Genomic DNA, 27,403 nt, shown 5'->3' on the forward strand with positions numbered 1-27,403 from the left:
TGATTAATTGCTTTTCAGCAAACTTTAGCTATTAGTGATTCAAGTCAGATGCCAGATTTCATGCACATCCCAATATTTTTGTGTTTGAAGTAATCTTTTTCCATTAAATGACACACTCCAATGCACTAGTATCCTCCACTAGTGCAGATAAAGAATGCAGGTGTTTGAATACTTGTTCAGCAGCAAGACTCTATAAGAATATGGGAATTGTCTAGGCAAATATGACAAATGAGTGAGTAATCAGAACTAGAACTTCTACTAGTCATAAATTTACATTGGGAAACCTCCAAAGTTCTTGTAGTCTCAAATATACAATGAAAACGACCTCTCCCTATAATCACCTCTTTCTCATTTACAAGTCCTACTATTTTACAAAAAAATCATTTGTTGAAGAATTTGCACAATGATACTACTCATGATCTTCTTAAGCGGGAAGTGAGATCAACAAGCACATCCTCTTTGCAAGGTATTGTGAGACCACCCATTGGATGATCAAAGCCAAACTCTTCTTCGGCTTTAGCTAGCAAGTGTTGAAATAAAGGATGGCTCAAGTATGATACTGGCACGACAAATTTCTTCTTCTAGCTCTCTCCTACATATATTGCACAGTGTCCTTTTGGAACACTGGAACACCTCCAGATGTTGACTTCCTTAAGAACTGATTAGCCTGAATAAACGGAGTCACTTTGAGGCCCATTGTCACAGGGACATCTTGTAAGCCAAAATGATGAAGGAAAAGGATGAATTTTGAGAAATGCAAAGAAAACGAAAGTTCTTTGTATGTCAGGACACTTGTGTTCTGCTCAAATGTTGGTGTTCTGCTCAAATGTTTTGTGTATAAGTGTGTATATATATATAAGCTAATGACAAGTTTCACACATAAATGTTTTGTGGTGAAAAGAAATTTGAGAGACAATAGGACATGAAGATTCACATGGTCTTGCTTACTCTGTTATTGTCATAGTATTCAGGCTATAAATTTGTTGAAGAACAACACTATCTGTTTTTCATGATTTGAAACAGAAGAAGAAACCTTTAAAATAATATCCACAAGACGGGATGAAATTGATGACTTAGTCCTGGACCACTTGGTTTAAAGATATGGTGACACATAATTCAATAAATGCATCAAACTCTTTGCTTAAAACTAGACAAACAGCCATGTCCACAATTCATATGGTCCATATTAAACATCAACACATGATTTTGCCTTGTTGGCAACTTTAGCTACCATTTAAATTCATTCTCTAGCCTCAACTATAAATAAACTCCTTCCGTAAGACATTTTGATCATCAAGCCGATAGAACTTAATCAAACCTTTTCAAAGATCATAAACTTTTTTCTTTCATCTATCGCAAATAAATCAATATGATAAGTGCTAAGGGACTCATCAAGATGGCAAGGAAATGGCAGAAGTTCGCAGCCAAGCAGAGGAAGGGAATTTCTTTTCCAAGAACCAATTACCATGATGCAGAGAGTTGTAGCACGTCCTCTTCTATAGTTGGTAAAGGGAATTTTGTGGTGTATACAACTGATCAGAAGCGATTTGTGGTTCCTTTGGCTTATCTTCAACACAAGGTGATCAGACAAATGTTACATATGTCTGAAGAAGAGTTTGGGCTTCCAAGTAATGGTCCTATCACATTACCATGCGATGCCCTATTCATGAATTATCTCATATCACTCATCAAAAGAGGTGTAGCTGCAGATCTTCAGAATGCTTTGCTTGTATCAGTCGCTTCTAGTCGATGCTCATCAGCTTCATACCTTCATGAACAAAGAAACCCGCAATTGCTAGTTTGCTAAGCAGACTGTGATAACTTTTGTAGCGGATACATGATACTCAACAAGTGTACAGGATATTAACATCAAATTATTCATCAAACATTCCATATTCTTGCCTCCAAACTGTTTACTTTTTATAATTTGGGAAATTCTGATTGCATATCCTTTCTCTGTAGTAGTCTTGCACCTAAAAATATATAGCCTGTTGTTTTCAAAATCACTGGTTAAGTTGATATGCTCAATTCAAAGAACGTAATGTCAAAAGCTTCATTACATCATTAATTCTTTCCAACAAGAAGTAAAGACTATAGACTTAATTGCAAAAGGAGGAACCGGCTTTGGGCTTCCGCAAAGACTAATTTCAACAAATAGATTTAGCTTGCTTCTTGTTAATGCTGTCTTCTCAGTACATTTGTCAAAAATCTTTGACTTTCCATTTCAGTTTACAAACAATTGCGTGAATAATAGCAGTAGGTAATTATAACGCCCAAAAAAACTTTAACAATCTTGGACAATGCAAAGGGGAGTTGATCCTTTATTGCACAAAGGGAGGCTTGATATCATAACTAATAAGTCAAAAGAAGAGTAAAGAAGTTTGGAAGAGGTCTAATGTTCAATGTAAAGGTCTCCTATCTACATGACAAGGCAGACAGCAGCACATGGTTCAGAAAACTTAATCTATCATTTAGAAAACAAGTTTTCATTCAAAGGTCGGAAACTCTTCAAATTTGGTGAGAAGTCCTAAGTGTGAGTTGATATTATAACTAATAGGTCCATTCTGACATTCTGTTATCGACAAAAGTGAACAATGGAAGGAACTCATCATTTTCCCTTCTTTCGACAAGTTTCATCCACAAATTCAAGGCCCCATATCAAAATAGCAACAGGCATCAGCACATGGCTTTACCTGCAGTGGTTAGTGGTAAGCTCCAACTCAATGAGCATACTGGTACATTTGGTCTAAACTCTTTATCTTAATGATAAAGGTACAATACTATTGATGAAGCGCACTAAGATTGTTCTGAATATGTACATCAAAAGCAAAAGAAACCATTCCCTTAATTCTGAGGAGTGCTAATAAATTCTATGATGCTATCGCTGTCTTCATTACACTCCTGTGGGCACCAAAAGGAAAGTAAAAGAGTATAGTTAAACTTGATCTAGCTAATGGCTCTTTCCTTTTTCACAACCTCTGGTTTGTTTCTCTCCAAATTGCCCGCCATATGCAAAGATGGTATTGTTTTCCATGTTTGATGCCTTTCATGTTCCAATAGTAAAGCAGTTCTTTGCGGTGTCTTTGGTTAGGCATAGTCCAACTTAATCCAAAGATGATAAAAAAACATGTGCCATAATTGAATAACCACAAGGCAGTGTAGGGCTATATGACTATAGGCCCAACTGCTTGTCAAGATGTGGAACAGAATACGCCCTTAAAAATAAGAGCCACAAGAATGGATTAAATTTATGACTTAGTCCTGGACCACTTGGTTTAAAGATATGGTGACAGAGATTGGAATGAATGCAACAACCACTTTTCTTAAAACTAGAGAACTACCTATGTCCACAATTCTTAAGGTCCCATACAAACAAGAGCAAATGATTTTGCCTAAAATACCTAACTCAAGTTGGCAACTTTAGCTACAATACAAATTCATTCTCTAGCCTCAAACTATAAATAAACTGCTTCCATGAGCCATTTTGATCATCAAACAGATAGCACTTAATCAAACCTTTTGCGAGATCATCAACTTTTCTCTTTCCTATATCCATAAGAAATCAATATGATCAGTGCTAAGAAACTCATCAAAATGGCAAGGAAATGGCAGAAGTTTGCAGCTAAGCAGAGGAAGAGAATTTCTTTTTCGAGATCCAATTACAATGATGCAGAGAGTTGTAGCACATCATCTTCTATTGTTAGCAAAGGTCATTTTGTGGTGTATACAAGTGATCAGAGGCGATTTGAGGTTCCTTTGGCTTATCTTCAACACGAGGTAATCAGACAACTGTTGCACATGTCTGAAGAAGAGTTTGGAGTTTCAAGTGATGGACCTATTACATTACCGTGTGATGCCCTATTCATGAACTAAATCATATCACTCATCAAAAGAGGTGTAGCTCCAGATCTTCATAATGCTTTGCTTGTATCGGTCGCTTCCAGCCGATGCTCATCAGCACCATACCTTCAAAAAGAAAGAAACTCACAATGGCTAGTTTGTTGAACTAACAGCGATAAATTTTGTAATAGATACCTGATACAAGTGTACAGAATACAATTAACACTAAAGTATTCATCAAAAATTCCGTATTCTTGCCTTCAAATTGGTCTATTCCATGATAGTTTAGGAAATTCTTATTTCTTTTCATTCGCTTTCTAATAGTCTTGCACCAGGAATGTCTAGCTTGTGTTTGACATTCAATGGATAAGGTGATGTGCCCAATTCAAAGAAAGTTATCTCAGAAGCTTCATCAGATCATTTATTTAAAATAAGATAAAAGTGGATTTTGCTTTGCTCCAAAAGACAATAGACTTAGTTGCAAAAATATATGCACCAGCTTTGAGTCCTCAAACCATGATTAAATTTATATCTACATGACCAAAGCAGGCAGTAACACATGATTTTGCCTTTTACCAGCAAGGTTTGATCGACCACTGACTAATCAACTCTTCATTCAAAGGACTCAAATTTGCGAGGTAATTACTTAAATAGTCATCCATGTTATGGAAATAATGCAGTAAAGTCATCCAACCTCATGTGTGACTGACTTATTATATTTGTAAAGCACATGTAATTTGTTTATTTATATGGGCAACGGTAAAACTTGAATCAATCCAAAACATCATGTTAAAGCATGCAAATTGAGTTTAAATGAGACAGATCACCCTTCACACAATACGACTTTCAAGGATGATGGAATATTCTTTCAATTATTCCTCGAGAAAGGTCCCTTCATTGTCAATGCCGACACTAAATGCTCTGGATTACCCAGGCAGCTCAAGGAAAGTAAAGGTATTTTTGGGACAATTGGTATAAAATGTGTTGAATGTTCTAAGTTTGATTGAAGTACAGATTGCTCTCCTTGGAATCGAATTGAAACCTAATACATAAATCTTCTTGGCATAAACAGTGGATTACTTGTAGCAATTAGTACATACAATTAGACAAGCGATAATAGGTACAACAAATTGGGTTTTCAATCACCACTCTGAGAACCTGAAGTAAGCTGACAACTTTGTTAAATACGTTTCGGAACTAAAAAGTTGCGAGCAATAGATAAACTTATAAGACAATAGGTCCATACATGATTTTGGAAAAATAAAATAGAAGAAAAATGCATCTGGATCATATATAAACAAATATTAAATAAGTAATTTTGGAGACATCAAACTTTCTGTATAAACAATTCCTTCCTGACGGCGACATTCAGGCCATAATCCAAATGGTCCTTTGGATGTCCTAAATACATCCCCACTATGTCCTCCACTACAGTGTAGTAGTATTTCACCATCTGCATACCTATATTTCGGTTTGGCTAAATAAATATCGGAAACACGTAACGTAAACAATTCAGTCCAAGATTCTATAACACCATAGTCTTTCATTACCCACAACTTAAAAGTGCTGCATCCGTGATGATTAGGAGTAGAATAAAAGCAAAGCATTCCTTCCAATACTGAAATGCCATAATTGGAGCTCTGCATGTTGTAAACTCTGTACATTTGGTCTAGCAACGGTATATCTCCAAATACCTCATTTGAAGTACTAAATGAAACCACAGAATGGTTATTTGAACGACCAAGCCAATGAAATGCTCCACGTACAAATACCACGAGATCAATAACGATATCCTGAATGAGATATGGACGAATCTCCATTTGATATCCCGTCTTAGGGCATACAATAGTTGGATTGTTACAAATACTTCTCCAGGAACCACTTTTTAGCGTGAGAATCTCAACGGATGGCAGTGCGCACCACTTGCTCAGACAAGGATCTTGTAGCCATCACTAGTTGCATCATATCCCAATCCGAAAGTACTATCCTGTAGTGTAAATCCTGAATGGGGGAGTACTAGTTTTGTTGATTCTCTTGTGGAGGGGTTCCACAGCAAAAGTTGTTTACGAAATAGACTAACAATTCCAAGAAGAACCAACCCATCGCAAGAAGAAAAAATGCTGGCTATACCAAACGGTGTGCAGTTTGAAGGACAACCAAAATTTTGTACATCCTGAACGAGTTGATTAGTCAATAAAGAAGAAGAATGGAAGGTAAACATACCACCATTAACTGGCAATTGTTGGCCAACAAGAAGTTTTTGGGAGTTAAAGTCATTCTTGGCATGATTGAGATGCTTCATCTTAAAGTAAGACTCGGAGATTAATTTCTCCCAGAATTTTGAAACACATTTGCATCGAAGAAGAGACCGCACGGGTAACTCAAGCGAGGATGTCCAAAACTATGCCCTCTTCGTAGTGAATTCCCATGGCCTAGATAGGACAAGGCAAGTGCTTGATTAGTAGTTCACAAATTAAAGACACTACTATTTTAGACACACAGACAATCCACATACACAAACATATATACATGCCTATATATGAAAATCAAGGACAAAAATTAAAGAAGAAAACTACAGAAACTAGAGTCAACCAACAATAAACAAAATTCACAACAAATTGTAGCAACCTGAAATCAGAACTCACCCGATGATTAACAATATATATTAGCTTTGGTGGATTCACAACTCTATTCCCTACAAATTAATTTAAAAAATAGTGGTTAGAGTTGTGATCGAGCAGAGGCGTATCCAAGATTTTTAGATTATGGGTTCTGGACCATAATTTTTTTTGCTTACTCAGATTCTAGATAAATTATGTATACATATTAAATAAATTTTAATATAATTACAGGGTCTGAGTCAAAGCTACTTGATTCTGCTGAACCCGTAATTCTAATGATGGCTGGGGCCATAAGGGGTTCATCCTAATCCCACTCACAGAGAAATTCCACTACATATACAAGGTCACAATTACTTTTTAGGTATATATAATAGATTTGAATTTTGCTTCTTCTTGTGTTTGCTTTTTTATAATTTGAGCCCCCAGTAAGAAATCTGACTCCTCACAGAGTTAATGAGGAGGTTGTGTTAAGTTGGCTAAACAAAAAGCGAACAGACACACAGAGCAGACTTAGAAACTAATACCTTTGCAAATTTGATTTGGAGGTACTGATTTCCTAGTTTTTTTTTCAGTTGATGATTTGTCTTTTGTGTTATGTTTTTTTGCTTCTCTATTTACGTCAATTTTAATGCTAGGGTTTTTAATAGTCATGAATATTGAATAGGACTCTTCATTACCTAAAAATTAGGAAAAAGTTAATTTCACATTGAAGTAACTGAGCTTTATCCATTGGAACAGTAAATTCATTAATTTTTATTTACTATTGCAATAAATTATGATTTTTTTTTTTTTTTTTGCAATATTAAAGTAACTGAATTTTACCCACCATTTATAACCCTGAGATTTGACAAATTCTAACATTCTCAATTTGGGTGTACATTTACCAGAAGTTTTGCTTTTGATGCGGGAAATAACTTTGCTCATAAATACGTAAAGATAAATAATTTGCTCATAAATACGTAAAGATAAATAAATCTTGCACATGCATGCAACTGTGAATGACATGAAAATTAACTTGAAAGAGTCTAACTGAAGTGAAATTAAATCAAACATGAGTCATTCTTGATTGAAAGCAATGCTTCAAATTCCACGATTACAAGAATAAAAATCAACAACAACAATAATTATTCTTATGATGATGATAATGTAATCTATATATATATATATATAAAGGAGAGATATAGGCCCAGTAATATGGCGCTCTCTATGATCAGGAAATATATTTATCTATTTTCTCATTTTTTTGGTTTTCCTCTCTCATGCTTTTCATCATTTACTAAAAATTCATTGAAAAAAAAATAATCAGAAGACACAACCTTACAGAAATAACCGTTTCTACAGTTATCCCTCATTTAGTATTATTATAGATTCATTTGTCCTAATTCAAAAGACACACGACTACAGTTGCAAACGTTTCTTCAACTAGGAACAAAACGTCTCAGTGACAATATTGCTATGAGGCAGTAAATTAGTGCTCTCGACTTGGACTTAGTTTCATTAGCATTGCAATGGTTATCATCGACTACCAACCGTAGACCCTTATATGTTGTTACAAAATTATGTTACATCTTCTGCAAATATTGGAACCGTGTATTTCTTGATTCTAAAAAGAAAGTGACACAATAGTGTCGGTGAAATCTCTGTTATTGAGACGCCGGTGGAAGCGTGCGACTCCTTCAAATGGAAGTAGCAAAGAAGGTTGAAATCGATTCTTCAGGGACCTTTTAGCAGCTTAATTGGTAGCCATGATACCATTTTATGTTCTAACAAATTGTTCTTTTTAATATTTATGTTTAATCACTAATATAGATGACACAACAATATAGCCAGGGGCGGATCCACACCGGTGGGTGTGGGTTCGCGGGAACCCACAACTTTTATCCGAACTTTGTATTTATAATGTGAAATCCTTCAAATATATAAGAAATTTGAGTTGAGAACCCAAGAATAAATGTGATTAATCTGCGGGGACCCATGTTTTAAATCCTGAATCCGCCTCTGAATATAGCACTATTATGATATTTCGTTTCATGATTTTGGTGAGATTACACTGGGTATGTTATTATTGTTGTTTTTTGTTAATTTTTATAGGCAACTTCCATGGAAGAAGCTGAAAGAAATGTTATACGTATTGCTTTTTAGTTTGCAGTAAAACATTTCTTTTGAATGGCGTGTGGTCTTTTTCAAAATACGTTTGAAGTGGTAAAACGAACTAATATTTGAAGAAAGAGTTACTAAAGAATGTTAAAAATGACAGAACTCTCATGCTCGAAGATGCACTTCAATAGACAACGACACTAAAGAAGGAGAGAGATAACAAAAAAGGGAAGAAGAAAAATAGATACGAGAAAGCTCCTCAAAAGCGGATATAGAGGATGAGGAGAAGAGATCTCGGAATGACAAAAATATCGACGACTTTAACGCATACAAAGACAGTCGGAATCCCAAAATACTTTAAGGATCTTGCATCCCAAATTAAAATCATTAATTACATTGTAAAATTAGTGTGTAATATTGGTTCTTTAAGACTGTATGCCATAGTTACGAATACCCATAATTAAAAAAAATCGTATATCATTTAAAATTCTTATACGAGAAACTCTTTGGTTGTTTATTCACATCTATTTCATTCTTTTACATAAGTCAATTGGTTATTTTCTTTTTATTTCTTTTATCATTTTTCCGCATATTAACAAAGTCATATTATATCAATAATTCGGCACAATCCAGAGACTTTAGGCCCATATTCACTTTTAATGTTATTTTGTGTCAAAGTTTATCCCATTTCAATTTAAGATTTTTGATGTAAAAGTTCTTGCTGATCTATATATTAGCAAGTCACTTTTCACATTATATTTAATTTTATTTGTCTTATGATTATTAAATTGAGGCTATAATTAAATATGGAAGAGTAGAATGACTTGCTCATGTCTTTTAAAACAGCACGAAGTGCGGAAAGTTTCTCTAGTAATGTAATAATCCAAGGAGTTAGGACCCCTTCACCAAAACACACACTGCATAAGTGCATATATAAGGTCAAGATTATTTTTTATGCATACATATAATAGATGTTAAATCCTTTTTAGTTTTCTTCATGTGATTACTTTTTTATATTTTGAATTTTCTTAGTAAAAATCCTTACTCCGCCACTAGTTCAAAGGGAATTGACACCCTTTGCTGGAAAATTATACCCACTTTGTTGATAGGTCAAAAATATTATACCCACTTTGTTGATAGGTCAAAAATATTACGTATGTATCATCATAATCATAATATACTAAAAGTGGGAAGATTCTAAATCAAAGACTATTTAGCCCTTACAATCAGACCCTATTCCAACAATACTTATGTACAAAGAGGTAAATATACATTAAGTGCAAAATCAATTTATTAAATTAACCTTCAAAGTTAAACGGATGTGAATTGAAAAATGAAACTGGTTATTTGAGAAATGCATAACTTTAGAACTGTTATATATTTTTCCTTAGAAGACAAATAATCCAGTATTGTAATGACTAATGAATGGATTCGAATAGAACAGAATGGATAATGAGACTATATAGCCAACTCCAGACAATTTGGGATGGTAATAGTTTGATTTATCAATATCCTTATTCCGATCAAGGAGGCAAGGCAGTAAGTAGCTAGATTGCGCGTGCTAAACGTAAGTAGCATTTATACATAACTACTAATCCAAGATGATATTGTTTTGGACTTCTATAATGACCACATTGAAAATTGAACGCCACGAGTCTGGTAAATTTTCTGATAAAATTATATTCAGCTTGTATGATGCACTTACATTTGTGTTCTATTCTTGGCCTACTAAACTATTTTGAGCTACCATTAATTAAAAATAAAATAAAAATTGACATGACTTAATAGACAAGTAGCTGCTGGTTTCCCCTTTCTTGGTGTAAAGAAGATGTTGAACAGCAACAAGAAGGGATTGAAAGGAGCAACGCTTTATGAAGATCTCCTGCAGCTACTCCTTTCTTGATTAGTGAAATTATGTAGTCCATGAAGACTGAATCGCAGGTTAATATAATAGGGCCACCACTTGGCAGCCCAAACTCTTCTTCAGATATGTTTAAGAGTTCCCTAATGATTTCATTTTCAAGATAAGCCAACGGAATCACAAAGCGCTTTTGATCAGCTGTATATACTACAAAATGGCCTTTCTCAACGACAGAGGATGATATACTGCAACTGTCTTCATCATTACTATTTCTTGGAAGTGAAATTCTCTTTCTCTGCTTGGCGGCAAACTCCTGCCATTTCCTTGCCATCTTGATGAGTCTCTTAGCACTTACCATATTGTTTACTTTGGAATATAGGAAAGAAAAAGGTTGTTTGATCTTTTAAAAGGTATTAGTAATTGCTATCTGCTTGATGATCAAAATAGCTTATGGCAGCAGTAGATTTATAGTTGAGGCTAGATAATGGATTTGTATTGTAGCTAAAGTTGCCAACCTGTGATAAGTAGGCAGAATCATGTGCTTTTGTTTAGTAGGGGACCTATTGAATTGTGGACATGGCTGGTTGTCTAGTTTTAAGCAAAGAGGTTGATGAATTTATTCAATTCTCTGTCACCATATCTTTAAACCAAGACTGGATAATCAACTTCATCCATTCTTGTGGCTTTTATTATTAGTGTTTTATGTGCCAAATTATGAGAAGCAGTGGGGTCTAACTGTTGGTTTTCCACAAAAATTATGGTGTGAATTCTTTGACAATAATAGAGTAGGCAAAACCATGTGAAATTTCATGTGCTAATGTCTCTCACCAGTGGCCATCAAATTCCTCCATCACTGTGAAACGGTTGGACATGAAACTTGCCATTTACCTATATATACTCAGACACAAAGCATTTGAGCAAAAAATAAGTATCAAAACATTCAACTAACTTTCATTTTTCCTTGCAATTCTCAAAATTCTTAATCTTTTTTTTACTTCATAACTTAGACTTACAAGTATCCCTTGAGACAATGGGTATCAAAGTGACTCCATTTATTCAGGCTAATAGAATTCTAAGGAGGTCTTCAACAGGTGTTCCAAAAGGTCATTGTGCGGTATATGTAGGACTGAGCCAGAAGAAGAGATTCGTCGTGCCAGTATCATACTTGAGCCACCCTTTATTTCAAAACTTCTTAGCTCAAGCTGAAGAAGAGTTTGGATTTGATCATCCAATGGGCGGTCTCACGATACCTTGCAAAGAGGACGTGTTCATTGATCTTACTTCCCGCTTAAGAAGAACATAAGTAGTATCATAGTGCAAATTCTTCACCAAATGAAATTTTGTAAATAGTAGGAGTTATAAATGATAAGGAGAGGTCAAGAGAGGCAAGTACACTGTATCGTTGAAACACAAGAATCTATGAGGGAAAAAGTTTCCTGATCAATTTATGAATAGAAGATGTTCTAGTTCTGATTAATCCTCTTTTGATAATATTTGCTTAAGATTTCCGATTTTTGTTCTAGAATTTTTCTGCATGACAGAGTAATTAAGCACCTGCATGATTGCATCCAACAGTTGCGGTGCAGTGTAGCACATCCAAGAAAGTGTCATTTAGCGGAATAAGAATGATATTTGTGATAAGCAACAAGGAATTACATAGTTAAATGATATTGTTATGCTAACATAAGCTTGATAGAAGCTACTTTTTAACTTATTTATTCCTAGAATCTATTTGCGAAGAAAGAAATTAATGTACATATGGCTAAATCGCTAATTTCAGCTTGTCCCATTTATTTTGAACTTCTTATTACAGGTCAGACACTAATGCCAACAAAGATGTAGAGAACTTCTAATATTCTTTTAATTTTACTTTTATTTGGTATAATGTTGGCACGGGATGAGTTCAAATGGAGAAAACCCCAACTCGTTTGGGAATAAGGCATAGTTGTTATTGTACAACTATTAGAGATCGAACCTTAAATTGGATGCATGTAGCGTAAATATAGATGAGATGATAATAAGAGGAAGGTCGTCTGGTATTATCCACCATATCCTACGGGGACCTTCAGATGCACAGATCCATAGGTGCAACAGTAAGATGATGGATGGTGGTAAGAAGGACAAATTAGACCAAATATGGAACAAAGTGCTCAAAATATTAACAATCTTATGGAGCCAAGCAATACAAACTTAACTGTGAACATAAAAAAATGGATGCAAAGGATCTATCCATGTAATACTGATTAGTCAGGACTAAATTATGTCTGTGTTTGGGAATTTGGATAGAAGTGACATTTAGAGGATTTACTAGTTCTAGACAAGTCCTAATTTGACTTTAAAGACAGCCCTTTTTTAATAGTGGAATGAATGACCTGATTAGAACGTACATAATGGATAAGGATGATTCATATAATCGACGCGAAACAATTAGAGTTTGAAGCATAGTTGATTGATTGATCTCTTTAGTGTCAAACTTTCATTTCATTTATGTGCCGCAGTAAGGAAAAAATTCTTATGCACAAAGAGGTGTTTATACATAAAAGATACCAATCCAAGATTAGATTGTTAGGACTTCTCATAACCAAAGTGCAAGACATGAATATGGTAAATTTCTGATTAAATAATATTCAATCCGCGTGATGAGCTTTACAAGTGTACTCTTCAATCTCCGCTGTCTCTAAGAACTATTTTTGAGCTAGCATGCACAAAAAGGATGTTGACCTTGACTCAATAAACAAGAATCTGTTGGGTTCCACTTTCTTGGTGCAAATAAGATGTTGAACAGCATGAAGGAATTGATAGGAGCAATGCTTTGTGAAGATCTCCAGCAGCTACACCTTTCTTGATTAGTGAAATAATGTAGTCCATGAAGGCGGAATCACAGGGTAATGTAATAGGACCACCACTTGGCAGCCCAAACTCTTCTTCAGATATGTTTAGAAGTTCCCTAATGATCTCATTTTCAAGATAAGCCAAGGGAATCATGAAGCGCCTTTGATCAATTGTATATGCTACAAAATGGCCTTTTTCAACTATAGAGGATGAGGATGTACTACAACTGTCTGCATCACTGCCACTTCTTGGAAATGAAATCCTCTTCCTCTGCTTGGCCACAAACTTCTGCCATCTCCTGGCCATCTTGATGAGTTTCTTGGTGCTGAGCATTGCCATTTTTTGTTTTGGAAGATTGGAAACAAGAATGTAAACAAGAAATTTAGAGACCTTTGATGGCTGAACTGATAATGCTTGTCCTTGATGATGAAATGGCTCATGGAAGAGAGATTATATACAATATGGTGCTGAAGTTCTTGTTACTAACAAAAGGCAAAGCCATGTGCCAATGCCTGTTGGCCATGTTGATGTGGGACTAAAATTTGTGGATGAAGCTAGTTTGAAAATAAAAGATGATAAGTTTCTTTCTTTCTTCACTTGGTACTTCTCACCAATGCCAATAATTTGAAACCATTAAATGAACACTTGCTGGTAAGAAGCAAAACCACGTTCTACTCTCTTCTTTGTCGTGTAGATATGTCACCTTTAGATTTCCATCTTGGCTGTTGTTATGCCTATTTGGCAAATTTTCACAGATTCTCTGTTACCATATCTGTAAACCAAGTGGACCAAGACTAAGTCATCAATTTCATCAATTCTTGTGGATTAAATTTTAAGGGTGTTCTTAAAATAAAAGTGGGGCCTAGTGTTGTTCTTCAACAAAGTTCTGGTCTGAATTCTTGACAATAACATGGTAAGGAAAACCATGTGAGACTTCATGTGCAGTTGTCTCTCACCAGTGGCCACCAATTTCTCTTCACCTCTAAATTTGGATTTGAAACTTACCATTAACTTGTATATATACACGTACTGACAGTCTGACATACATAGAAAGCATTTTAAGGAAAATACAAGTCTCCGGACATGCAAACAAACTTTCACTTGCTGTGTATTTACCAGAAATTAAATCCTTCATTCTTTCTTTTAAGTCATCATTTGAAGTTACAAAGTATCTCACTATGGGTATCAAAACAAGTCCCCTTATTCAAGGTACTAGAATCTTGTGGAGGTTTTCAAATTCTGGAGGTGTTCCCAAAGGTCCTTGTGCAGTATACGTAGGAGAGAGCTAGAAAAAGCGATTCGTAGTGCCAATATCATACTTGAGCCAGCCTTTATTTCAAGACTTGTTAACTCAAGCTGAAGAAGAGTTTGGCTTCGATCATCCAATAGGTGGTCTTACAATACCTTGCAAAGAGGATGTGTTCGTTGATCTCACATCCCGCTTGAGATCTTGAATTATATCATAGTGCAAAATTAATAGCACATGAAATTTTGTAAATTAGTAGGACGTAGATTTTAGAAGAGGATATTAAGAGAGCAACTTCCTCTGTAGATATAGTTCAGAAACACAAGAATCTAGAAAATTATTTTATGATCAATTTATGAATAGTGGAAGTTCTAGTTCTGATTAATCCTTTTTTCATGATATTTGCTAAAACGATTCCATTGTAAGCACCTGCATGCAACAACTTGCATTATGTGGTGCTTCAAACTGAACGATCATTTTTTCTCTTGAAGTTACAAACTTCATTTACGAATCTGTGAAATGCTATCCATGGAAACCTTTTCGGAAACTTACTATTTGTAAAGATATGACATTGAGGCTTACTCAACCCAAAAAGCTAGTTTATTAGGACAAGATTGTTAAGTCCATATAAGCAGACCACCCGTCTATTCCTCAACCAATATGAGACTCTTAACACTATTGAAAAGCTCCTTTAAGGTTATATTGAGTAAAACTAGGATGATATCACCAGCAGGCAGTAGCGTGAATACTTACAAAATCTTCAAAAGCAGGGAGCCTAAGAAAAGATGAAATTAGTCTATAACTGATCCAAAACTAGAACATCCAAGAAAGTTGTTATATAGGAACACATTAATATTAGTTTATCACCAGCAAGCAGTAGCGTGAATACTTACAAAATCTTCAAAAGCAGGGAGCCTAAGAAAAGATGAAATTAGTCTATAATTGATCCAAAACTAGAACATCCAAGAAAGTTGTTATATAGGAACACATTAATATTAGTTTACTAGTTTTTGGATGCGTACGTTGCAGTATATTTCAGATTAATCAACACTCCCTCTAGTGCAAAATAAGTAAATTTCTATCACTTTTTCTTTAATTCAAAAATAAATAATTTTTTCAAAGGTCAAAAGGTTATTAATTAATTTTCTTTTTTCAAAGTTACCGTTCTCTTTTCAACTATTTTTCAAATCCCAATACAGACTACCACTACATTTAAGAAAAAGGAAAACTAAAAGGCTAACATTGTCAAATAACCCTTTGAATTAGTATAATTGATTAACTTTCTTAAGGAGTATGTCACTCCCAAATAATTCACTTATTTTGGATTGGGGATTATAAAATCTGTAGACATATTATAATTATAATATATATGTGGATTATTAAAAAAGAAAAAAGAAATTAAAATATACAGAAAGTGGAAGTTTTCAAGAATAATGAACAATATCCTATTTATTACTCCATTAGTTCATTTCTACTTGTCTTGTATTGACTTGGCACACCTCTGAAGAGCCATAAATAGAATGATAATTTTACTATATCAACTCTAATAATTATCAAGTCATCTAATCATACTTTAAGAGTGTGTTTGGTATGGAGGCCAATTTTCCCATATTTGATTGGTCAAAATGTCTTGAAAAATATTTTCTTTAGGAAAATAAGTTCTTTGAAAATGAGAAAAATGACTCCCTTAATGAAAATAGGGAAAACAAGTTCTACAAGTAACATTGCAAGTTCATTGTCTCCTTCCCACCCACCTAACACCCCCAACCCCTACCCCTCGACCCTCCCACACCCCGCCACCCTCGAACCCCCACTCCCCACCCCGTACACCACCCAGACTACCCCCACCCCACCACTTAACCACCCCTTCTACCGACACCCCAACCGCTACCCCCACTACCTCCCTCCCCACCCCTATAACCACCTCCCACTATCACCACCTAGCCCCAACCCCTACCTCTCACCTCCCTACCACCCCTCATCTCTGAACTTTGCAAAATTAGGCACTTTGTGCAGCCAACCAAACACAAGACAATAAGTAAAAAAAATCAAATATTTTTCTAAGAAATCATTTTCTAGGAAAATATTTTCCATCATACCAAACACACCCAAAAGTTGTGCAGCCACTAACAAGAAGTTTCCAATCCATATAATTAATAATAAGAGTAAAATAGGAACAAAATAGTAAATTATCTCTTGATTTTTTCAACATAAATACTCCTTTCATCCCAATTTATGTGATATAATTTGACATGACACAAAGTTAAGGAAAAAAAAGAATACTTTTAAAACTTATGATCTAAAATAAACCATAAATATTTGTGTGACTGTAAATCATTTCATTAAAGATAGAAAGAGAAATTTTAAGTTAAAATATTTTTAAATATAAGAAAGTATCATTCTTTTTTGACAGACTAAAAAAAAAAAAAAAAATATATATATTAAATATATATATTACCTATATATATATATTTATATCAAGTCATAAATATGGGGGAATTCAACGGTTGTGTGGACTGAAAAGAGAAAATAGAAGCAGTAAATAATGGCTGTGAATGAATCAGTTGGAAAAAATGGTACATCCACTAGTAAAACCTTTATCTGACTTACTTGGTACATGGAGAGGTGAAGGAGAGGGGTTTTTCCCAACAATTTCCTCATTCAATTACTCTGAAGAGCTCCAATTTTCACACTCTCCCAACAAGGTTAGCTTCCATTTATGTTTAAAAAAAAAAATGACAAATTTTTATATTTAGTACTCTCTCCGTCCCAATTTGTTTGAAGGTCGATAAGTTTGGAGGTCAAATAATTTATTTTTTTTAAATTTAATTTTAAACATAGATTCTTTGAGTATTTTATAATAAAATTTACATATTTAAAAATTAAATAAAAAGTATTATAAGTCTACATAATTAATAATTCATGAAAAGAATTAGAAAAATTATAATCAAAGAAAGAGTTATTTGACTCTCCAAACTAATCAAACATTCAAATAAATTGGGATAGAGGGAGTAACAATTTAACTTTAAACTTCTTATTTTACATCCCTTAATGACCAGTCCCGCTGACTTTTTCTAAAAGCACCTTGGGTTAGAGGCTGATTGTAAAGTAAAGAAGGGTGGTGTGCTTGCGAATTCGATATTTTTTTTTTTTTTGGGAAAAAAGAACCCCTAATGAGGTTATTTATATCCACAAGTTTCAGAAGTCTTCTGTTCATTGTTAAACTCCGCCACGCCCCATCAGAAACCTTTGCATAAATTGGGATGGAAATATCTACTTTATCTTTGCCAGTTTGTGCAATGATATTTCATTTTTAGTCAGTCTTAAAATATGAGACGCTTTTATATTTAAAAATAATTTAACTTTAAATTTCTTATAGGAAAAAGATAGTTCTTTTCTATTATATTAGTACTAGTTAGTTATCCCGTTTAATATTGATGGGTTCGGATGTGTATGTTCGAATCCATTACAATTTTGAAATTATGGGATTAAAATTCGATATTTGTTGAAATTTTAGTTATTTTTTATCTACTTCCTCTGGGCCAGTTGGTGTGATGATATTTTCTTTGTAGTGTGTCTTGAAATTACTATTTTGAAATTATGAGATCAAAATCTAATATTTGTTGAAATTTTAGTGATTTTTTATCTACTTCATCTTTGCCAGTTGTGTGATGAATTTTTCTTTTTATTGTCTTGAAAAATGACTCATTTCTATATTTAGAAATAATTTAGCTCTAAATCTCTTATTATACATGGAAATCAAGAAAGTATACAGAAAAGACTGTTATTTTATATTATATTTTTTAGAAAGAACAGTTCTTTTGTACTATTATATTAGACTATATTAGTTAGTTATCTCAGGTGAGTCAATTTTTCTCCAGCTCCACTTTTCATTCTCCTAAGCAGGTTAGGTTCCATCACGTCGATCCAGGATTTAACTTTGATGCAAGTAGAGTAAAAATAATTTAATTTGTAAATATATCATGGTTGAGTCCCCCTTCAAATAAGGGAATCTTGTGACAAATGGGGTTCACAAATTGTTTTAATCACATGTTCAAATTCCAAGTATTGCCTTCTTGTTTTTTTATTTTTAAAAAAATCCTGTTATTAGAATTCCTAGCTCCCACTATAAATGTGACACTTTTTGCGCCTAAATTTGCTTCTTTTTATCAGCCTGTGATAGCTTATTCTCAAAAGACATGGAACTTGAAATCCGGACAACCTATGCATTCCGAGAGTGGATACTGGAGACCTAAACCCGATGGGACAATTGAAGTTGTCATTGCTCAGAGCACTGGTCTTGTTGAAGTCCAGGTTGATTTCCTTATGAATAATCAGATGCAATTTTTGAAAAATGAATCTTCATGCTCAAATCCCATTGTATCCATAGACATTTTACATAAATACTTTTGCAAGGTTACTCTTAGCAAACCCAAATTTGAGAGTCTAGCAAGCTTAACTTCTGCGGAGTTCAAGTTTTGTGCATTCACATATATACACAATCAGGTCACTTATAAAGTAATTACATTGAAATCTCTATAACAACCACTAAATAGTAACCTGATAAAAATGGTAACTAACCTACCTTCAAAGGTAAAAAAAAATCCACCTATAATGTAGAAAAACACTGTCAATGTATATAAATAAAATCCATTTCTCTGTTTCATGAGTCATGACTCTGAATTTCATGTTATCAGATTTTTAATGTGCTAAGGGCATATTGTTTTTTTCCTTGATTGGGCAAGCAGTTCTAATATTGAGCTGGTAATTTGAAGTGACTTTTGATGTTAAAGAAGGCTCATTGACAATCCAAGAGGTTAATTGTATATGTTGGTGTGTTCGGTTTGCTTATCCATTTTCTTCAACCATAAAATCATAATATTTCTACTCTCATTCTACAGAAAGGAACATATGACATGAAAGAGGGAGTTGTGAATCTTAAAAGCGAACTGGTTGGCAATGCTTCCAAGGTAAATTCCTCTTGCAGCAGTGCTCATCTAATTAGAAATTTCATAAGAGAAGAAAAATCCTTATATAAACTTTTTTTTTCGATGAACATAGTCTAATGAGAAAGCATGTTGTTGTTGCAATAAGTTTTCTTTTTCCAATCATAAAATTCCTTTATGTATAGAACATTGGGCGTCGTTCGTAGAAAACTATATCCTTTTGTAGGTATTCTACTTTTGTTGTACTTCTTATATATGGGCATTTTTGGCCCAAACATAGATACATTTTCTAAATTCCTTTGTGTCTATATTGGACTGTGTGTTAGATGCATTGTTTATCTTATTCTACCTTCATCTTTGACCCTTTGATGCGCTTGTACACCTATATGATAGAGGTATAAGTTTTCCTTTTCCTTATGTTTAATTAAACTCTTGCAACATGTAGGCGTCATTTGACGTGAAAGTTAAAAAGAAAAAAAAGGGGTAAAGGTTAACATATACTACGAGTATCTTTTCGCAAGATGATGTTTGTGGAAATTGTTTTTAAGTTTTTCTTGGATGAAGTACTGTATCAAAGTTTAGAAAAAAAATGCCCTTGATTGTTGGTGGAGGTTGCTGAAATTTGACTAATGTACAGGTCAAGGAGATAACTCGAGTTTTTAAAGTGGAGAATTGTGATCTATCTTATGTTGTGGAAATGGCCACCAGCCTAACGAGTCTTCAGCCCCATCTCAGAGCCTCTCTTAAGAAACTCTAGGCAGCCAGCTCATGACAGGAGATATCAGTATCTATAACTACATCCCTGATGCACTTGTTCACTAATGTTTGTTTGTATTGACATTTTCTCCTGTCTTACAAGAAGTATGATATTGAATGTTAATTTCAAGATAAAGCTCAATTCCCTCTGTAATAATACAAGCTTTCTGTTGCCAATTTTTGAACTGTTATACAATCGATTTTGAGCTATCATTTACAAAACATGATGTCATGACTCAATAAACAAGTTGTTTTCCACTTTCTTGGTGCAAAGAGAAGTTGATGCCTTTTGGCCATGTTGATGTGGGGCCTTAAATTTATGAATGAACTAAAGGATAAAAGATGATAACTTTGGCTGACAACCGATTATGTTATCAACTCATGCTTGGGACTTCTCACCCAATGACAATAATTAGAAACACTTAGATGAAGAATTGCTGGTAAAAAGGCAAAACCATGTGCTGCTCCCTTCTTGATCATGTCGATAGGGGACATTTAAGTTGTTATCTTGGCTGGTTGTGCTAGAAAAACCACTGCATCAAAGTTGTTAAATGGGGACACAAGGATGTTATGTAAATGGTTGTAAATTGATAATTTTGTGAGTTAACACTGCTCACAATTTTACTGAAAAGACACATTAACAGTAAGAAAACCCAATATTTGGTTGACACTGTCGAAACAAAATGAGGGGAGAGCATCCAAAGAAACCAGCCTTTATCAATTAATTCAATTCTTGTTCTTTTTCTTTTCTTTGGTGAAGGGATGCATATGAAGAAAGATGGAAAGATCATTCATTACAAAGTAGTGTAATTTATCTAGAAGGAAGTGAAGGATGATCATAATTGAAACTAGAGATGCTGTTTTCTTGAGAAAAAATAAATGTCATAAAAGCCACTGCAACGTAGATGGACGATGGTTCTTGACTTTTGTTTCAGTACAGAAATTTGCTGCCTATCTTATTTTGAAGAGATGGTTTTATTCAGCTCTTGACACAACTTTCTTTTGAACTGCGAATACCATCTTATTATGCCACAATCTGGATATTAAGGGTGGGCAACCTACCGAGATCTATAACACTATTGGTTAGAATACTAAAGTTCTGTAATGTTATAACACTTGTCATGTAATATTCTAAAATCATATTCTTTGCTCACTCATTGTCAACAAATGTTGTCATTGTTAACGGAGATCAATTCGGGTTAATAGGACTACTAGAAAGCACATAAAAGAATCAGATGCTCCCAAATGATCAAACAGTTGAACAGTTTTGGGGACAAGAATAAGGAATTCTGATGAATAATGAAATTTTAAATCTGTACACTTTTGGATTATTTTGTATCTACTACAGAACTTATCATAGGTCAATAAACTAGCACTTGGGGAATTCTATGGTCTTGAAGGCATGAAGCTGATGAGCATCGGCTCGAAGCAACTGATAAAAGCAAAGCATTCTGAAGATCTGCAGGTACACCTCTTTTGATGAGTGATGTGATGTAGCTCATGAATAGGGCATCGCATGGTAACGTAATAGGTCCATCACTTGGAAGCCCAAACTCTTCTTCAGACATGTGCAACAATTGTCTGATTACCTCATGTTGAAGATAAGCCAAAGGAACCACGAATCTCTTCTGATCAGTTGTACAGACCACAAAATGCCCTTTGGCAACTGTAAAAGATGATGTGCTACAACTCTCTGCATCATGGTAATTGTTTCTTGGAAAAGAAATTCTCTTCCTCTGCTTGGCTGCAAATTTCTGCCATTTCCTTGCCATTTTGATGAGTTTCTTAGCACTTATCATATTGATTTCTTTATGGACATAGAAAAGAGAAAAGCTGATGATCTCTTCAAAGGTTTGATTAAGTGCTATCTGCTTGATGATTAAAATGGCTCATAGAAGCAGTTTATTTATAGTGAGGCTAGAGACTTTGGATTGTAGCTAAAGTTGCCATCCTCAGTTAGGTAGGCAAGGCAGAATCATGTGCTGCTGTTGAACATGGGACCTAATGAATTGTGGATATGGTTGGTTGTCTAGTTTTCTGAAGAAAAGAAGTTAATGCATATCTTCATTTTCATGTGCACAATAACAACTAATGGGCTAAGTTGAAGTAGGATTTAGATAAAGCGGACATATTGAAAAGGACCACAAAATAATGAGTCATTCAATTGTTCTTTCTTATTTAAGTGATTAAAATGACAGACAAGTTCATTTAATGGGGTTTATGAGAAATTTGTTGTTATTCCACAAATATGGCCCAAAATTCTAAGTGTTTGTCAAAGCGTTAGAAGGCAATGCCATGTGACATTTCATGCCATGTTATCTTTCTTTCTCTTGTGGTATTTCTGTTGCTATTCCTATCTGGCATTCTGTCACCTAACCTCTTATTCAGGCGGTCCTGAAATAATTCATAAACTATATCCTTCCTGTGGATATAAATTTAAGGGTTTCTTCTTCTGTTCCAAATCATGAGAAGCAGTAGGGCCTAGTGTTGCTCGTCAACCAATTTATGGTGCGAATACTTTGACTGTAACAGAGTAGGCAAAACCATGTGAAACTTCATGTGATGTTGTCTCTCACCAGTAGCCACCAATTTGTCTTAACCACTAAATATTTGGATATGAAACTTGTGATGAACTTATATATATAATCAGACTCAAACATTTTAACAAAACACAAGTATCCTGACATTCAAAAAACTTCCATTTTTTGTGCAATTCTCAAAGTTCTTGTTCTTTATTTTCCTTCCTCACTTAGAGTTACATCATATTCCTTGAGAGAATGGCTATCAAAGTGACTCCATTTATTCAGGCTAATCGAATCCTAAGGAGGTCTTCAACATCTGGAAGTGTTCCAAAAGGACATTGTGCAGTATATGTCGGAGAGAGCCAGAAGAAGCGATTCGTCGTGCCAATATCATACCTGAGCCAACCTCTATTTCAAGACTTATTAGCTCAAGCTGAAGAAGAGTTTGGATTTGATCATCCAATGGGTGGTCTTACAATACCTTGTAAAGAGGATGTGTTTGTTGATCTCACGTCCCGCTTGAGGAGATTATGAGTAGGATCATTGTGCCAATTCTCTTCCCCATGAAATTTTGTAAATCAATAGGATTAGAAATGAGAAAGAGAGAAAACAATTCCTTGTTTTTTTCTTAACCATTTTGTATAGTGCGTAGTAAACAAGGATTTTCTGCTTGTAAAGGTGAGTTAAAATGACCAACCTCCTGTCAAATGGATATAGACAATTTTTATTTAAGCAAATTTGTTCAAGTCACTTGATTAGAAAACTCAATTCTTTTATATGTTCATGTTTCTTCATCCAGTAGACAGATGTACGTGATATATTGCATCATGTTGCTGTTGGCTTTATTCACACCAGCAATTAAGTACTACTATCGCTATTTGTAGCTCTTGGACCCCTCCCTTATTTGGTTGTGTGTTAAAATTCCAGGTTCTTTGTCGGACTAAAGATCGCATTTTTGACTGATGGTGGTTTTGGGATTGATATCTATTTTCATAGATTTTTACCTATTCTAATCTGGAAAGATGGAGAAATCTTGATACAAGGCAAAAAAGGCTCACAGCTACTTTCTTACAACCCAAAAGAGAAGAAGTTTAGGAGGGTCCCCGTTTACAGGGTATTGCCAATGTAGCGACTAGATATATTCCAAGTTTTTACTCACACAAGACTGTCATGGGGGACAACTTTCAAGTCTCAAATGTTAAACCGAACAAAAACTGAGATAGTTTAGATATTTAATTTGTCTGACTTCCTCTAGGATATTATGTTTTACTTCTACGTCTCTGGTATAATTTGGTGCAAAACCTGACAACTTTTACTGTTTTGTGGATGCTTTTGAATTCTGGTAGAACAACAACTCTGTTTGTACATGTATATGTTGTCCATTTTTACATTCCTAAGTTATTTGCATTGCAGTCTCCAAAACTGCATTTTTTTTATTCATTTCATTCTGCACTTGTCTGAATAGAGCGAACTACAAAAAGGAACAATATGTTGGCCTGTTAGTCAGGCATATTTACCTCGAAGAAGTGCATTTTGATTGAACAAGGTATTTTGGTGCATGCTTTTTTGAATTGCTTTTGTCAAACTTCAATTTCGACGGTTGTCTTTACTGTGTTGACAAGTCAATTATTTTTTTCAAATATATATATATATATATATATTAGATGATGAATCCTCTTGGTGAAAATCCTGCCTTCGCCATTATCTAGATATAAAGTAAATGCTAACATGCATTTGTGCAGGTGAACATTTTGAATTTGATAAATTTTGCAAAACATTCTCTACGTCGTGTATAATGGAAGCGGAAAAAAAGCTGTGAAATCACATTATTGAGTGTTCAGTCTGAGAAAATTGCATGTGAGGCTTAGTTTCTTGACCTGATTATCTGGAGAATTACAGAATTTGATGCTTTCTTTTGCTTCGTTTTCGTCTCAATTTCTAAATTTAAGCAACCAATGACTTTTATGAGAGAATAAAGAGAAATGTTTGTTGCTCTACAAAGATGCCAACTTCTACTTCATTGACCAAATAGACCATAGTAAAGGCTCTCAATAATATTTTTTTTAACCTTGAGGCTGCTTTACTCTTCATTTCCACTAAGCATATTGTAGACCATGGTCTTGTAAGTCTTTTTGATTTCAACAGGTGGTTTGTCTTGCAATGTCTCCTGATATTATGACTTAGTTACATCCAAGTTATAAGCTAATTGAAATTACACATGTAAAATCTTGATACATTGGGGACCATGTCTCCATCTCTCAAGACTCAGGCTCTGGTATTGTGGCCTGAGGAAAACTGGTAGGATCCATTTATACATTTGGATTTGAATGACCTGTCACCAGAAACAAAAAATTAAAATGGTGGCTCAATTAATGTCCTGTAGGAATTAGGAATAACCACTGAGATTTGTTATACTTTCTAAATGGTTGTTGAAATTTGCAGCTTTCTTCAATCTATATTGATCAAGTATGAAATTTAACTGCAAAGAGAATCTGAAAGAGGAACATTTTATGATTTCACTTTGTTTGAACTCTTTACAATGAATTTCCATGTCATTTAGACTTGTGTTGGCGTGGTTCGTATATCTGTAAGTTTTGATGGACAAAGTTGATTGCCTGCATTAAAATGGCAGTACTACCCCAAGATGAGAATGTTAAAGCTCTATTCCATCTGTAACAATAAAATGTTTCAGTTGTCTATTTTTCACCTGCTATACAATCTATTTTGAGCTATCATTTACAGAACATGATGTCAATGACTCAATAAACAAGAATCTGTTGGTTTCCACTTTCTTGGTGCAAATAAGAAGTTGAAGTGCAACAACATGAAGGAATTGAGAGGAACAATGCTTTGTGAAGATCTCCAACAGCTATGTCTTTCTTTATTAGCGAAATGATGTAGTCCATGAAGGCTGAATCACAGGGTAATGTAATAGGGCCAACACTTGGTAGCCCAAACTCTTCTTCAGACATGTTTAGAAGTTGCGCAATGGCCTCATTTTCAAGGTAAGCCAAGGGACACACATAGCGCCTTTGATCAATTGTATAGACTACAAAGTGGCCTTTTTCAACTATAGAGGATGAGGATGTACTGCAACTGTCTGTATTAGTTTCATTTCTTGGAAATGAAATCCTCTTCCTCTGCTTGGCGGCGAACTTTTGCCATCTCTTGACCATGGTGATGAGTTTCTTTTTACTGAGCATCATCTCTTCTCTGGAAGATTGTAAAACAAGAAATAAAACTAGAAATTTAAGGGACCTTAAGGACAGAAGTGATAATGCTTGTTTTAGGATGAAAGACTCATGAAAGGGGGATTATTTATACAAGAGGTTGTAGACAGGCTTTGTAGTTAGAGATGAAGTTTTGCTACTAACAATAAGAGGAAAGCCATGTGCTGATGCCTGTTGTTCATGTAAACATGGGGCCATAAATTGGTGATAAGTTCATCTCTTCACTTTGGTTGGCAGCAAATTGGACCTATTAGTTAAGCTATCAGCTCACACCAGTGCCAGTAATTTGAAACCATTGAATGAAGAATTTCTGGTAGAAGGCAAAACCATGTGCTGCTCCCATCTTGGTCGTGTAGATAAGGGATCTTTTAATTGTCATCTTGGCTTCTTGTGTTACAAAACCACATCATTAAAGTCAATGTATCTTTTGAGTAAAATTTGTCAACAGTGTTACTCAGGGGCAAAAGATTTTGTAATTAGTTCGATACCTCTTTTTTCTTTGGTGGATAGCTGTACATGGGAAGAAAGACAAAGATCATTCATTACAAAATACTGTAGTTTATGCATAAGAAACAGAATTATTAGAACTGGAATTCAATAAAACCAGAAGAATAATGCTCAACTTATACTTTCTTTTAGTTCTGTTAGATGGGAAATATAGCCTAAAGTCTTCTATTTGAAGTGCATGGTTCTTTTGTTTCAGCATATCTGAATTGTATCCCTCTTTTGGAAGTTTACCTATTAGTTAAATCAAGCAAGTAGCTGTAAAAAAGTTATAGAGGATGGACACTGGAGGAATGGTTATGTTAATTTTGGTAAAGTGAAAATCATGAGTTAACACTATCGATAGTGCTAAAACAAACTAAGCAATTAGCTACCTAAGATGTTGGTCTTTTGCAATTAACTCAATGAGACTTTTTTATTTTACTTTTTTTTTTTCTTGGAGTAGGGGATTGATCAGATAGTTCCACAAACCCGTATTTGGTACATACCCTTCTAGATTTGAAGTATCAGTGTTTCTTGATTTCATTCAGGATAGCTGGATGATAATTTTTACAGAAGTTGGCCTTTGAACAAAGTTTACTTTTATATTATTTGAACATCATAGTTAATGCAGCTTTTTAGATGACTTTCTTTTAGATCAGAAATTCCACCATATCCTGTTATCCACTTGAATGTGATATTCAGACTGCCACCTCAATAGAATAAAATGGAAATATAAAAGGGAAGTAGTGTTAATTCAAATAAGCCGCTTGCAAGCCTGCATTCAAGTTTCGAAAATTTCCGGGTAGAGCTGCTAGCTATAGTTCTAGAAAATTGTAGTTCTGGATATGTATTAGTCAAAAACCAAAGCGTTGGATCCCAAGTTCATTGTTGCTCACTGCTTGTTTTGTCAATACTTTTGAGGCCAATCCCAAAAATTGACTGCATAAAATTTGTTCGTATTGAAGA

General features: G+C 34.5%; 8 protein-coding genes and 1 pseudogene across 8 annotated transcripts; 5 read left to right on the forward strand and 4 right to left on the reverse strand.

The window, feature by feature from the left end:
- Window positions 1–1,174: 1,174 nt before the first annotated feature.
- LOC132060539 (auxin-responsive protein SAUR68-like) lies at window positions 1,175–2,080 on the forward strand. The gene has a single exon (XM_059453553.1). It carries the CDS (start codon window positions 1,370–1,372, stop codon window positions 1,805–1,807), a length of 438 nt encoding a protein of 145 aa, XP_059309536.1. The 5' UTR covers window positions 1,175–1,369; the 3' UTR covers window positions 1,808–2,080.
- Window positions 2,081–10,192: 8,112 nt separating this feature from the next.
- LOC132058848 (auxin-responsive protein SAUR68-like) lies at window positions 10,193–10,984 on the reverse strand. The gene has a single exon (XM_059451220.1). It carries the CDS (start codon window positions 10,775–10,777, stop codon window positions 10,340–10,342), a length of 438 nt encoding a protein of 145 aa, XP_059307203.1. The 5' UTR covers window positions 10,778–10,984; the 3' UTR covers window positions 10,193–10,339.
- A 241-nt stretch (window positions 10,985–11,225) lies between these two features.
- On the forward strand, window positions 11,226–11,896 carry LOC132058849 (auxin-responsive protein SAUR21-like). The gene has a single exon (XM_059451221.1). It carries the CDS (start codon window positions 11,450–11,452, stop codon window positions 11,720–11,722), a length of 273 nt encoding a protein of 90 aa, XP_059307204.1. The 5' UTR covers window positions 11,226–11,449; the 3' UTR covers window positions 11,723–11,896.
- Window positions 11,897–12,917: 1,021 nt separating this feature from the next.
- LOC132058847 (auxin-responsive protein SAUR68-like) lies at window positions 12,918–13,901 on the reverse strand. The gene has a single exon (XM_059451219.1). It carries the CDS (start codon window positions 13,588–13,590, stop codon window positions 13,147–13,149), a length of 444 nt encoding a protein of 147 aa, XP_059307202.1. The 5' UTR covers window positions 13,591–13,901; the 3' UTR covers window positions 12,918–13,146.
- A 388-nt stretch (window positions 13,902–14,289) lies between these two features.
- LOC132058850 (auxin-responsive protein SAUR21-like) lies at window positions 14,290–15,192 on the forward strand (annotated as a pseudogene).
- A 1,788-nt stretch (window positions 15,193–16,980) lies between these two features.
- LOC132058851 (peroxynitrite isomerase Rv2717c) lies at window positions 16,981–20,457 on the forward strand. Its single transcript, XM_059451222.1, has 4 exons — window positions 16,981–17,202; window positions 18,671–18,811; window positions 19,399–19,467; window positions 20,081–20,457. Exons 1-4 carry the CDS (start codon window positions 17,053–17,055, stop codon window positions 20,198–20,200), a joined length of 480 nt encoding a protein of 159 aa, XP_059307205.1. The 5' UTR covers window positions 16,981–17,052; the 3' UTR covers window positions 20,201–20,457.
- A 1,006-nt stretch (window positions 20,458–21,463) lies between these two features.
- Window positions 21,464–22,273, reverse strand: LOC132058853 (auxin-responsive protein SAUR68-like). The gene has a single exon (XM_059451224.1). It carries the CDS (start codon window positions 21,996–21,998, stop codon window positions 21,561–21,563), a length of 438 nt encoding a protein of 145 aa, XP_059307207.1. The 5' UTR covers window positions 21,999–22,273; the 3' UTR covers window positions 21,464–21,560.
- Window positions 22,274–22,632: 359 nt separating this feature from the next.
- On the forward strand, window positions 22,633–23,499 carry LOC132058855 (auxin-responsive protein SAUR21-like). Its single transcript, XM_059451225.1, has one exon. The coding sequence runs from the start codon at window positions 22,977–22,979 to the stop codon at window positions 23,253–23,255; it is 279 nt and encodes a 92-aa protein (XP_059307208.1). The 5' UTR covers window positions 22,633–22,976; the 3' UTR covers window positions 23,256–23,499.
- A 1,307-nt stretch (window positions 23,500–24,806) lies between these two features.
- LOC132058852 (auxin-responsive protein SAUR68-like) lies at window positions 24,807–26,398 on the reverse strand. The gene has a single exon (XM_059451223.1). It carries the CDS (start codon window positions 25,925–25,927, stop codon window positions 25,481–25,483), a length of 447 nt encoding a protein of 148 aa, XP_059307206.1. The 5' UTR covers window positions 25,928–26,398; the 3' UTR covers window positions 24,807–25,480.
- Between the last annotated feature and the right edge of the window lie 1,005 nt (window positions 26,399–27,403).

This window comes from Lycium ferocissimum, chromosome 6 (genome assembly GCF_029784015.1).
Source record: "Lycium ferocissimum isolate CSIRO_LF1 chromosome 6, AGI_CSIRO_Lferr_CH_V1, whole genome shotgun sequence".
Classification (NCBI taxonomy): Eukaryota; Viridiplantae; Streptophyta; class Magnoliopsida; order Solanales; family Solanaceae; genus Lycium; species Lycium ferocissimum.

Excerpts from the sequence above, each read along its gene's own strand:
- LOC132058847 (XM_059451219.1), bottom strand. The coding sequence starts at position 13,590 with ATGGCAATGCTCAGCACCAAGAAACTCATCAAGATGGCCAGGAGATGG.
- LOC132058853 (XM_059451224.1), bottom strand. The coding sequence starts at position 21,998 with ATGATAAGTGCTAAGAAACTCATCAAAATGGCAAGGAAATGGCAGAAA.
- LOC132058848 (XM_059451220.1), bottom strand. The coding sequence starts at position 10,777 with ATGGTAAGTGCTAAGAGACTCATCAAGATGGCAAGGAAATGGCAGGAG.
- LOC132058852 (XM_059451223.1), bottom strand. The coding sequence starts at position 25,927 with ATGATGCTCAGTAAAAAGAAACTCATCACCATGGTCAAGAGATGGCAA.
- LOC132060539 (XM_059453553.1), top strand. The coding sequence starts at position 1,370 with ATGATAAGTGCTAAGGGACTCATCAAGATGGCAAGGAAATGGCAGAAG.
- LOC132058851 (XM_059451222.1), top strand. The coding sequence starts at position 17,053 with ATGAATCAGTTGGAAAAAATGGTACATCCACTAGTAAAACCTTTATCT. Across the intron at positions 18,812-19,398 it reads CTGGTCTTGTTGAAGTCCAG|AAAGGAACATATGACATGAA; the intron begins GTTGATTTCCTT and ends CTCATTCTACAG. Across the intron at positions 19,468-20,080 it reads TGGTTGGCAATGCTTCCAAG|GTCAAGGAGATAACTCGAGT; the intron begins GTAAATTCCTCT and ends ACTAATGTACAG.
- LOC132058849 (XM_059451221.1), top strand. The coding sequence starts at position 11,450 with ATGGGTATCAAAGTGACTCCATTTATTCAGGCTAATAGAATTCTAAGG.
- LOC132058855 (XM_059451225.1), top strand. The coding sequence starts at position 22,977 with ATGGCTATCAAAGTGACTCCATTTATTCAGGCTAATCGAATCCTAAGG.